The sequence below is a fragment of the Brachyistius frenatus genome, unplaced genomic scaffold, assembly GCF_029030835.1.
Source record: "Brachyistius frenatus isolate BFR_SWC_R1_liver_20210118 unplaced genomic scaffold, ASM2903083v1 Contig_23, whole genome shotgun sequence".
NCBI classification, from domain to species: Eukaryota; Metazoa; Chordata; class Actinopteri; family Embiotocidae; genus Brachyistius; species Brachyistius frenatus.
Window position 1 is genome coordinate 4417543 of NW_027210622.1, and position 13149 is coordinate 4430691.

A 13149-nucleotide genomic window follows, 5' to 3' on the forward strand; every position below is an offset into this window, starting at 1 on the left:
CCGTGAACACCCACACATGCACTCTTTCAAGTATTTCACTGCGCTGCAAAGATGCAGCTGCGGGGAAAAGCAAAACAAAGTCTGCTGTCACAGCCAATAATTTGCAGATGCAGCTTGGGGGGCTGGTCAAGATTAGAATAAATTTCACTGTGCAAAAAAAGATAATAATTTTGCCTACAGATAGCCAGAATGACCCTGATGTCTCAGAAACTGAAGATGACAACACCAGGTGTTGGTATATTGTGGGGAAGATTTTTGACCTTTTAGCACGACAAAAAGGAAAAGATGAGAACTGTGAGGTAAATATTGTGTTTAATAAACAAACATCAGTCAGGGAACTGACATTAGTCTGGGGATGGAGAAGAGGGAATATAAAGCACAATGCACATGTGTAGAGGTGGAGGGTGAGGTCGGGTGGGAGGGGTGGGGGAAGGACATATTTATCTGTTACACAAGGTGCCCCCCGTACAGTAGGAGCAGGAAGTTCTATATAACATACAGATCAGGATCCAAGTCTACGGTACAAAAACTTAGCAGCAACATGTTAACATCGGAGACCAAGGGGCTAACAAAGTAGTTTCATTTAGAAAAAGTCACAGTATTCTTTAAGCATAAATTTGTTAAAAAGGTAAAAACAGTTCTAAGCATCCTCTAAGGTCAATGCTACGCACGAGATCTGTGTGTGAAATACATAGGTAGGGAAATTATCTCTACATTTATACTCTAATATAAAGACCTTCTGGTAATGGCACAGTACAAACTCTCAGGAAACGCGACAAAAATATACAATGTCTTCACGTCACATTTGCAGATTAAAATGTAACTAAGGTCTCTGGCAAGCACAATAGTTTCAGTGATCAAAAAAAAAAAAAACTTCTCTTCAACCAAAATAAAGGACACCATCTTGTTAGTTCAGCTATCTTGACAGATTATGTCTTTTTAATACAAAAATAAGGACAAATATAAATTAATATATATTAAAAGAATCAGATTGGTACATGGGGGATCTACTGAATAAGTACAGGTATTTATGATACAATAAATACTTGTCATCCATGACTGGGGGTGGATAAACAGAGTAGTGTATTTAACCTGGCAGGTAATATGTTTAACTCTACAGGTGAGAGTATTCTTATGTGTGTGTGTGTGTGTGTGTGTGTGTGTGTGTGTGTGTGTGTGTGTGTGTGTGTGTGTGTGTGTGTGTGTGTGTGTGTGTGTGTGTGTGTGTTGTTCAGTAGCTGTATAAATTACCACAAGTTTGAGCACAACTGTGTGTAGGATCATGCACACAGTCTCAGAGGGTTCAGGAGGTCTGTTGAGGGAGATTGCAGACTACAGTGGTGGTTTCTTGTGTTGTCGGGGGTTATCTCTGCCCGCCCTCTCCCATGCCTTTTAACGCAGCTCCTTCTAGTGGTGAGTCTGTGGTACTACCGATTAAGGTTACTCCTAAAACACAACTCACAGACAGGAAGCAGAAAGTCTACAGGAGGTGGTCAGCCGTCAGTGACCCGTCAGTCCTCCAGGGAAGAGACAGTGTGGCACACCATTGGAGTCATCATGACCAACAAAAAGAAGTAGACGTAAGGAAAAAGTCAACTCTTGTGTTTTTTTTTGTCTTTTTCTCCACTTCATAATAAAAAATAAGTCTGTTTTTGTACTTTACAATACAATTCAACATCCCCACCGAGGAAGCATCAATCATCAGTCCAGCACTGACAAAAAAGAAAACTTTTTTTTCGTCGTTTCTCTTGGTTTTTTGACTTTTTTCAGGGTTTTTAAAAAACAAAAACAGGGTTGGTGGGGGGAGGGAGGGGGTACTGTGGAGGTGGAGGGTGTCCTCATGGGGAATAAGGACCTTTGACAACAGGGTTTGGAGATCCAAGTAAGGTGGGCAGGAACACAGAACATCTGGAGAGGAGGAAATCTGCTAAGGGTGTTGTCTCTTTTTTTTTTTTCTTTCTTTTTCTATGAAGAACACTTTGTACAGCCGCACTTGACAACTTTCTCCACTTCCTGGACGAAAGAAGAGCCATCGGTGCACTGGAAGGTGTATTTCCTACGTTTGCTGCGAAGGGGGGTGCAGCAGGTGCCCTGTCCGTCTGCTCCCCCCGGGCAGCTGCCTCGACACTCTAGACGGGAGACCTTCTCCTGGGTTTGGCACGCCGCGTAGCCTTGCTGTCTCTGGTAGACATCTCGGACCCGTTCCCCTCGGCAGGCCACCTCTGCAGGTATGAAGAGCAAACAGAAGGGTTACAAGTCGTCCCATTTTGGCCATCACAGTCCTGATTTGTTAAAAATGTTGCATAATTGCACTCTGGTGAAATATATTTTATAAATAATTTTGTTTGCTGCAGAAGTAGCAGCGTGTAATCTGACAAACTGCATTTAATGTAAGCACAAGGCTTTGACAAGAAAGAAGAATAACCGGAATAAAAGTATGATATCTAATAAAAAACAACAACTATTCATGTCTAAAATTGAGTACAATGCTAATCTGATGGATTACTTGTTTTGAAGCAACAATGTCGCAATGGAAGTTGATCTTCATCGTGAAGACAACAAAATAACAACCCAACATATCAGTGGGGCCTTGACACAACATGAAGAGGTCAGTGACAAGAGGCAACCGTCATGAGGGATGAAATATACACAATTTCCTAGTATCACAGGCAGAAAAGTGAAGAAAAGCAAAAAATGTGCCCCTTCATCCAAATCAAATTTTCAAATTCAAAATAATTATTCCTCAAACTAAGAAATGTCTTTTATTTCAGCAAAATGTTGAAGTTATTAAGACATGAAGTATTGATACATACTTTCTCTTGCTTTAATTTCTCCATTGTATTATTGTAACCATACAGTCCACTTTTTAATACTTGTTTGTTATGAGCTCTGGTTAAAAAATACAGACTGTATATCTTTCTTAGTAACAACAAGACCACTTAACGTTAAAAAAGTTTAATACTCTAATGCAAATTGAACCTTGAATGAGAACATTTTTTTTAATTTAATTTTATCTAAATAAAACTCTTTAGCAAATCTAACTGTCATTTTGGCAATGCATAATTTCTATATGGTCTATTGGGTAAAAACAAGGTGAAGCAGGGGTAGTAGGTGAAGGTATGCAGGGTTGCAATGAATGGGAGAAACACAGAAACAGAACAGAAAAGGTGAGAGCAGCAGGTGATCAGGCAGTCTCACCTGAGTAACCCCCCGTGTGGGATTGAGAGGAAGCTCAGGAGATGCTGAGTTGAAAAAGTAACGGGTTAGAAGGGTTAATGCAGAGAAATGAAACACCATTAGTCACACACACACACACACACACACACACACACACACACACACACACACACACACACACACACACACACACACACACACACACACACACACACACACACACACACACACACACACACACACACACACACACACACACACAGCTGAAGGCAGAAGCTTAGAAGAAGGTCATGGTTCAGATTCAAAAGTTTGAACAGTGTTAGATGATTATTTTTAGAAGAAAGTGGGAGGTCAGTTTACTTTACATGCAGATAATAATTCCTACAAACAGACAAACCCCACTTATCTTACCTCTGTCACATGCCTCTCCTGTATATCCACTGTTACACTCGCAGTACGCCTTGCCCAGACCCGACACCCGACATTTGCCGTGTTTGCATCGAGACAGACTGCAGGGGTTCGTTGCATCCAGGTCCTGCTCATCACAGAGTACACCAGCAAAGCCGGGCTGGCAGCGGCACGAGTAGGAGTAGGAGTTGATTGGGAGGCAGGTACCATGGATACACCTGTGGAGTGGAGGAGGGAGGGGCAGGACAGAAGATAAAGATGTGGACAGATATACATATCAGAGTCCCTCTTTGATTTCAAGGCCTACAACAATGAAATTGTTCACATAAACATGTAGTTTACACAATCCCAAACATAAGTCATAAAAATACTCACTTGTTGCCATCACAGGGGTTGCTCACTTGCTGGTCACACAGAGTTCCCGTCCAGCCCGGGTGACACGTACAAGTGAAGCCACGGTGACCCGTCGGGTGGCAGTCACCTTGGACGCAGGCACCTCTCTGGCATGGCTGGCAGCCTGGCTCCACCCCATGGCCCAGCCACTGCCTGGTGGTGCTGTGTGACGTCCCATGACCTGGAGCCCCTGGGTCCAGCCCGGCCCCCAGGTCTTGGAGCTTCCCGTTGATATAGAGGTTACGGAGGCAGCCGTGGAAGCTGGTGCCATTGCGTCCGCCGGAGCTGTGCTGCAGGGCTGAAAGACCCCCAGAGGCCGAGGCACGCTCTGGCATCCCTGCATAACAGAAGAGCAATTGTTGATTGTTCTAGTCTATTAATAGATTTAAAAACAGAAACTTTAAATCTGAAATAAAGCAACCAGTTTAAAAATCTGTACTACTTTTGGTCTCCATCTGCACACATGCTATTTTAAATATTCTGCAATTACTCCAAATACTGATCATTTTTGTGGGCTTCAAACGGAACTTTTGTTTTCTTGTTTTTGGCCATCAGCAGGATATTGTGTGAAGATCAATGCTCTGAATTAATATATATAAAAAAAATGCAATGGCAAACAAAATAAAATTTAAAGAGAGCAATTGAAAATATGTATTACATTTAAAGGCAATATATTAAAAAGTTTCTGTTTCTTTATACTAGTCTTCATAAATATGCACACTATGCCTGGGTCCTTACCTCCCAGGTAAAGTGGAGAATCGATGTTGAGTGTGGATTGTTTGCTAATGGAGTTGATGGATTTGGGCGTCCCGCCATCGATGGACAGAGACAGAGTCTGGTCTGATGCTACTAACTCCACAGCATGGAAACTGCCATCATTCACTGTCTCCACACTGCGAAAGAGAGAGGAGGGAGAAATTCGGTCTAAGCATTTGTATCATTCATCATGTCGCACCAGCGACAGGGCTGTCGGGCATTTCTGCTTCCATGTGCATGCACCTGTATATAGCAGAAGGCGGGTAGGATCCGGTGTCGTAGCTGACCCTGAGACGTCCCCTGTACAGCTCCATGGCGATGTGATCATTGTCCCCCTTGTACAACAATACTCCACTGTCCTCATCTGTAGCAATCTGAAAACACAGCGAGATGACCACGTAAATCACCTGATTTCCAGTTGTGGAACATGTAATCCTTTAGACATTTTAGTGCGGAGGTTCTCTACCGAGGGGTCACAAGATAATATTTCAGGGGTCATGATATGATCAGTAGGATAAGAAAGAAGAAAAAAACACAATATGTGTATCAAATATTTTGACTTTCTTTTTGCTTTTTTTTGTGAAATATTGGATTATTTGTACTTTATTTGTAGAAATTATATAAATGAAATGATTTGAGATGTTTAGAGTGAAAGTTTCTCTTTGGTGAAACTGCTAAAAACAGACATTTAAAATAACCAGACACTGTTTTGTTTGAGAGGTAAAAACAAAAAAGCACAATGTTTTCACCTGGGATATAGTGAAGAAGCGTGAAATTAAAGTACACAAAGTTAAGCGTGTTTGATTTATGCACCTGCAGGCTGATGTTGGTCTGAGGTGAGAGGAGACTGGAGGGAAGCTGCAAGTACGACTCGCGGTTGACAAAGTTGACACTGACGAGCGTCTCACAGCGCTCGCCCTCGTAGCCGTGGAGACACTGGCACTGGGGGTCCGTTCCCACGACAACACACTGCGCCCCGTTGAGGCACTCGTGGTTGTCACAGGGGCTGGTGCGAGGAAGAACCATCGGTGGAGCGAACTCGCAGAACAAACCGCTAGAACACACATATTCACATACTTTAAATATAGTATCTCTGCTAAGTACTCCAAACCAAAACGATTTCAAAAACCTTCAAGGTGTCAAATATTTTCTAACTTTAGACACTTTCAAAAAAAAAATTAAATGTGCAAATTATAAGTTCTTGAAACTTCTGTCATTATTTTCCCTTTTTCAGAATTATTACAGCAGCTATCAACACAGACTTGGAGAAACCTTCTTCTTCGGTGCAGTTGGACATTTGAGATTTGAGAGTAAAAGGGCTAAAAGAAACACTGCTGGTAAATAAAACCCTGAATGCACCAACATGGAGGAAGGTTTCTCAATAGTGTTTACTCCACCAATTTAAGATAAAAATAATGTGTCCATCACAAAAACTGACAATGAACACAAGGGGGAGCCCCTCCAACATCACATACTGTAAATAGAGTGTGGAAAAGTCACCAATCTAAAAAACTATTTAGATCTGAGAAGCAAACAAAGCAATCAAAATGGATGTTTTAACCAACAGTATCTCTGAGTTATTTTCAATGTATTTTCCAGTTCTATGATTTATTTACTGTGATGTACATGTGTGAGTTCCTGCAGTGTTGTGCAACTCACCTGTATCCCTCTGGACAGATGCAGGTGTATCCGTTCACGGCATCAATGCACTGACCTCCGTTCTGACACTTGTTCTCTTCACAGTCGTCGTAATCCAGTTCACACTGCTCACCTACATAACCTGGTGTGCACTCGCACCTTCAGTGTACACATGTGCAAACACACACACAAACAAACACACACATACACACAGATACAGACAGAAATGCTTGTTAATTGTATTTCCACTTGCCCTCTGCGACCACACAGCTGCTGTTTGGTTAAACAAACTGACCGGCATTGGTTTTTCTTTAATTATGTGTTGAAGAGAGTTTAACACAAAGAAAACATGCCAATTCACACAGTGTGAACAATATAAACATATAAGTATTCAAGAGAGAATCAAGAAAACACAGCGAATTCCACTGATTTTGCATATACAGGTAAATATCTGCATGAGTCTATGTGTGTGTGTGTGTGTGTGTGTGTGTGTGTGTGTGTGTGTGTGTGTGTGTGTGTGTGTGTGTGTGTGTGTGTGTGTGTGTGTGTGTGTGTTCGATCCACTCACTTGTATCCCTGAGGGGTCAAAATGCATTTTGAGTCGTGCTGACAGGGGTTCACCTCAGGAGCGCAGAAGTCCAGTTTCTCTTCACAAAGCTCCCCTAAAAATACACACACAAAAACACACACACACACACGCACGCACGCACGCACGCACACACACACACACACACACACACACACACACACACACACACACACACACACACACACACATTATCATCATCAGTATCAACTCAACACCTTTTTCATAGTTTACATGGTTTGCGAGTGAAATTATAAAATCAAACATCCAACATTCCAACTCTAACTTCATTACAGTGTTTCATCTGTTTGTGTGTGTGTGTGTGTGTATGTGTGTGTGTGTGTGTGTGTGTATTGCATTGTTTGTACAACATGCACAGATATGTGTGTGTCTGTGTTGTATAGGGTATGTGTGCTCTGATGATGGATGACTCTCCTGTGGCCAGGACCAACACAGTGTTCTGATAAATGATCTAATCTCTGGGAATGTCACATTCCTGATGATATTCCAGGGTGTATCCCGACGTTCCCGAAACTCTGAACTCCACATGAATCACTGATGAGGCTTCAGGGAATAAACCAATACTCCTGACAGCAGAGAGCCCACTCTGGGAATAATTACTGTTCACAACCCCTCAGGGATCAATGAGGATGTGTGTGGAATGTGTGGGATGAGAGACGTGTGTGTGTGTGTGTGTGCATCTGTGCATGTTTGCGCTTCTTTTTCAGTTGTAACTGCGCTGACTCACATATTTAAAAGCAGATTTTCATATGAAGATCCTTACATGCTTAATAATTAAACAGTGGGTGTCTGTTAGACTTAGAGGTTCTCTTAATATCAGATGTTTCTTCTTCAGTATTTCTAAGTTATATTTAACAGTGTGACTGCTTGTTTGTCAATCAATTGTTTCCTATTTTTATGTAATTTATTTGTGTAAATAAATGTTATTCCATTCTGTGTGCATCCTGTGACAAGTTGGCCACAAAAAGTGATACACTGTAAGTTATATTCTGTATTTATGAACTTTCTTTCCTCACTGTTGGACGTCAAAATGACATTTATTAAAAGATGTCACTTTTTATGTTTTTCTTATTGTCAATAAAACCCCCAAAAAGCCCAAATCCATCAACGAACTGATCCTGATGTAAAATATTACTCTGTACCACAGGCCTCCATTGTTTCTCCAAATACACAAAAATACCCTGGTATTATGATGAACGCCCACACTGCAGTTTAATTCAGTTTATCGTACATACAATCGTACAAATACTCATTAAACCACCAAATCGTCAGCAGAAAATAGTCTGTACCAAATGCACTATTTGCTCCTGTTGAGTACATTTTGATAATAACTACAATGCACCACTGTTTTAGAAAATTACAGTCTTTTTAAAAATGGAAGTGAACATTTTTGATCGCGGAGAGATGAGTGATGAGTGGGCCCCAGGCTGAGCGCCACAAATATGCTGGATAAATGTATAAATTACTGTGAGAACACATTGTTGGTTTAATGAGATTCTTTGCCAGCACTCTCCTTTAATCTCAACACATTTACCTGGATGGTTATCACATGTAAGCATGAAGCAGCGAGCAAGTATAACAGACATTCGAAAGGATGAACTACATACTCCATCGTCCATTTGTACATGCACTGCTAACATGGAGCATGACTGCGTCCAGTATGCTTTATCTAAATAACTATAAGGACTATCAAATTTCCTGGGTGCATGGATAAAGCACGGGAAATAAAGGAAGGTTAGGAATGGAAGTAAGGAAGGAAGGAGAGAGGGAGAGAAAGGACAGAGAGAAGAACAGACTAACCTCTCTCCACCTCATTGGTAGCAGCTGAAACCACAAAAAAAGATGACAGATGATAGAAAGCAGAGCGAGACGGGAGAGAAGACACAGGACAGCAAAACAGAAAGACAGAGAGAGAACACGGCCACAAAGGTTAGCAGTCAGAGATGGTTAGCACAGTGCAAAAGCAGACACACAGCTAGCAACAGAGGAGTGTTAGTCCGATATAATGTGATTTGTCTGCAGTGTATTTCTGTGAAAAGACCCTTTATTAAGAATTGGTGTATGCACAGCACGTTTTAGTGGACACAAGAGAATCAGAGAGGATGATGTTAATTCGGGTGGCTGTAGTCTTTCTTCTGCAGACAACTTTACGTGACTTCATATTAGCTAAATACTCAGGACTACAAAGAATAAACAACTTTGTAAGAACATATATTTTTCTTTAATGAAATGTTAAAATTTAACGATGACTCATAAGGTGCACTTCAGCAAGAAACAGCAAACGATTATTTTATGAATGCCACTAATGCTGGAAAAAAAAAAAAAGATTGAGGAGAGAACAGAAACCAAATCTGCAGTTCAAATAAGTTTTAAATTATTGATGCATTTTAGATGAATTTATTCATTGACTGTTGTGCTGTGTTTTGATGTCAACATGCTCTGATTTATACCTCTGGCTGGCCTCTTGTTCGTAGCCATGGTGGCCAAGGCTTATGGGTACTGCAGTATTCAGAGCCTTGCATCATTTAAAAATCACGGGCAAACAAATATATAATAATTAAACCTGATGCCTATAACACAATTCTCTGAGGTGTGCTAAAAAAGTTCAGGGACTGCTCCTGTTGTGCATGAATGGACCGCAGCACATTAATGTGCACGGAGGAAGGGGGAAGCCAAAACCCTCGTGAGTTAGGACCCCAGAGTCCGTCGCTCGATCAACATGATTACCTGAGTTACACATGTTATCGTGACCACTGGTTTGTGAACATTTGTGATTTCAACATGGTCCTGAAACTTGAGCAGAAAGTGCACATCAAGTTTTTGGGGAACAAAAGGAAATTGAAAATAGCCAATTCTGGTGAGTGGTTGTGGTGCGGAGCGACGATTGTGTTGTCGTGGGCAAGAAACGTTTTCAACTCGCTGTGAGTGGGCACGTTGTGATGTTGGAGAACCAAAGAACAATTACCCCACAGTTCAGGTCATTTGCAACAATAGTTTTTTCCTCAGTCAGCTCAGAACATCCCATTAGATCTGTGTTTTACAGCTGCACATCGCCTTCTTCGGTTTGAGTCAGTTACATTTCACACCCCTGCAGGCTCATTGCTTCATTGGCGTAGATTTTCTGAAGCATTTTGAGGGTCTATGTCACTGATTGCTTGAGTTTGACATGAAATAGTATTTACAGTCTCTGCTCAAGTCCATGGTGAAATTGCGAATGTGTCCGGACCACTGCTCACAAAATGGCGTGTATCTGAGTTGCTGAAGAGTCTCAGAATCTTCTCATCGCACCTTATACAGGATCATTGCATTGTCTGTGAGGGACCCGTGTTTCAGTGTCATCAAGGGTATCATTTAAATGAATAAATAAAACAGGAACAAAACGCATAGGCATCCAGCTGCCCCTCCCAGGTCTTGACTCTTTGTTAACATGTGTTACCTGTGTACTCCGGTGAGCACATGCACGTGTAGTTGTTGATGCCGTCGACGCAGGTGGAGTTGTTCTCACAGTCGTTATCCTCACAGTCGTCGATGTTGATCTCACACGTGTCACCTTCGAAGCCCTCCGGACACACACACCTGAGATCATGCATACACAGATACACACAACCATAAATAGGCAGGATAAACACATGTAGAGCCACAGACAGAATACAGAATATTGCTGAAATTATTATTTTCATTACTGACTATTCTCCTGATTATTTTCTAGATTAATCGAATGTTTTCTCTATTAATGTTAGAAAATTGTGAAAAATTTAAAATTTCCAGCAGCCCAGCGTAACATCAATAAATGTCTTGATTTAATTGACTGAAACCCTAAAGCATTAGCTTACTGTGATCTACAAGAGAGAAATGCATCAAATTCTCCCATTTGACAGCAGAATTCGGTTCGAAAAAATAGTTGGCAATTCATTTTCTGTTGATCGACTATATGATAAATTGCCGAGTCACTGCAGCTCTAATAGAGGACAAATCTTGGGGACATATGAGCCCGCACACACACAAAAACACACATATTTTATCCATGCAAGCAACTCATAACAGCAGTGTCAGCTCCATCTACATATTCCCAATAGAGAGTCATTATTCTGTTAACGTGAGCGTGCTTCAACTCTGTAACTACTACTCAGGTTTATCACACACACGCACACACACGCACACACACACACACACACACACACACACACACACACACACACACACACACACACACACACACACACACACACACACACACACACACACACACACACACACACACACACACACACACACACACACACTCAGAGAGGTATATTATGGGTCTAATAAAGAGCTCTTATGCGGCATACACTCGGGTGGATTAATATCTCATTATAGAGTCAGCAACAGCTCTTCACAATGGATACTCCACTTCTACACAGGAGGAGGAAAAGAAATCACACAAAGATGGAAATACAGAGATACAGAGAAACACTGGTAAAAAAATGGTAGGAGAAGAGACAGAGAGAGGGCAAGAAGTGGGACAGAGGAGGAGAAACAGGAGCAGCTGTGATCCTGGGTTGGTCTGTTTTTCTGTGTGTGGTTAAAATCTGCTCAGAGGCGTTAGCTCCCTTCCTGTTAATACTAAACAGCCTAACGAAGAGAAGACAATTCTCCCAGTGGGGCTGTCCACCTCAGAGACACTCTGAAAACAGAGCTGAACCCCCGAGTCATTTACCTCCTGTAAATTCATTGCCACCTCTCATTAGTGGTGCAGTACCATCGACGGAGATTTCTGCTGAGGATCCACAGATTGCCTGTTAAGTCCTCTGGTTTCTTATCACTAATCATTGGTCTATTGATGTCTGATATTTGATGCATGTTGTTTTGCATGACTCGCCACATTTTTAAACAGACCCTGCAGGTTTGTGATAATGTGATTGTTTATGTTTATTTTTAGATAAAAAATAATAGACTATTCCAGTTTTTTTTTTTCTAGCTGCAGCTCCATTAATTATAACTAACTCACCAACTTCACAGCCAAGATCTGAGAATACAACAACCACATGAACAATCAGACTCGGAAAAAGGTTCCTGTTAAGCCATCACTTAACAGTTACTCTAAAGAAGAATAAAACTAAAAGTTATTTTCTGAATTATCTTGTGCAGATATTTTCTGGCTTTACCTTAATAATCCTTTCCATACGGTAGTTGTGTGTTTTCACCTGCACAAGTTTGGTTTCAATAACAAGCAAACTGTCTTTACAGTCAAAGGGAGTGTTTTTTCTTTTTTTGCCAATAATTGCCAAACATTTCTTCTTGTCATGAATACTTTCACACAGAACGTGAATATTATGAGGTGAAAAATAATTTTGTTTTGGGAGGGATGTCGTTCAACCATCACAATGTGTGGAAGTGGAATGGACGTCACATCGCAGCATCACAGCTCAAAAATTACAAAGACAATTTCAAGGACAACGTGCAGAGCAGCATCGCTGAACAACCAGGCTGTCAGGATAGTGAGCAGTTCATTGGATGTGGTCGAATTGGTAGTAAGCAGACAACAGTTTCACTACAGGTTTGGCTAATGAACCAAAATCTACTCCTCTTCTGTCAAGTGAGGAAGAGCAGGACAAGCTCTTCATCACTGGATAATGTTGAATCCATCATTTTTCTGAAGGAGATGCTGATGCAAATCTATTCGAACGTCTTTTTGAACAACTGTCACAAATTTACATCACTGGTATAATTGGTTTTGATTTTCACGGTTTGTTACGCCCCAAGTGTGTTAAGACCTTTAATGTTGGTATTCCTTTGAAGCCACCACCACTAACTTAGACAACTACCCTGCTGGCAGTTAAAATGTTAAAGGGCCACTCCACTGATGTCTAATGTTTAAAGGTTTAATGACTCACAACAGACAGATTTTTTTTAAAAAAATGGTCGAAATTGATCCAATAGAGGCCAAGACAGTCAAAGTATCGGGTTTGGGTCAAACTCCAAAAGCACTGGATACCTAGATTTCCCATAATGCAGTGGAATAACATCTATCCTGTCAGGAAAATGTCACATATTTCAATCACAGTCAGTTTTGTCATTGAGGTTTGTATTTTAGAAACATTACTCCAGAGCCACAGAGGACATTACACAGGATACACAGTAGGTTGGGTAAAACCTACTGACACAACTGAGCAAACTTTTGTGTGTAA

General features: G+C 41.2%; 1 protein-coding gene across 4 annotated transcripts in view; it reads right to left on the reverse strand.

Moving 5' to 3' along the window:
- Window positions 1–295: 295 nt before the first annotated feature.
- The window catches only part of slit2 (slit homolog 2 (Drosophila)), a 90720-nt gene continuing 77866 nt past the window's right edge, over window positions 296–13149 (reverse strand). For 2 of the 4 annotated variants that reach the window (XM_069697524.1, XM_069697523.1), the window contains 10 exons: window positions 10416–10555; window positions 8780–8803; window positions 6941–7034; window positions 6394–6531; window positions 5548–5788; window positions 4978–5108; window positions 4717–4871; window positions 3961–4315; window positions 3589–3803; window positions 296–2222 (listed from right to left, as the gene is read on the reverse strand). In XM_069697524.1, the coding sequence (XP_069553625.1) occupies window positions 1966–2222; window positions 3589–3803; window positions 3961–4315; window positions 4717–4871; window positions 4978–5108; window positions 5548–5788; window positions 6394–6531; window positions 6941–7034; window positions 8780–8803; window positions 10416–10555 (1750 nt within the window). In that variant the 3' untranslated portion in view covers window positions 296–1965. Of the gene's footprint in view, window positions 2223–3198; window positions 3243–3588; window positions 3804–3960; window positions 4316–4716; window positions 4872–4977; window positions 5109–5547; window positions 5789–6393; window positions 6532–6940; window positions 7035–8779; window positions 8804–10415; window positions 10556–13149 lie in introns of all 4 variants that reach the window. The other 2 variants (XM_069697526.1, XM_069697525.1) reach the window with 2 other exon arrangements.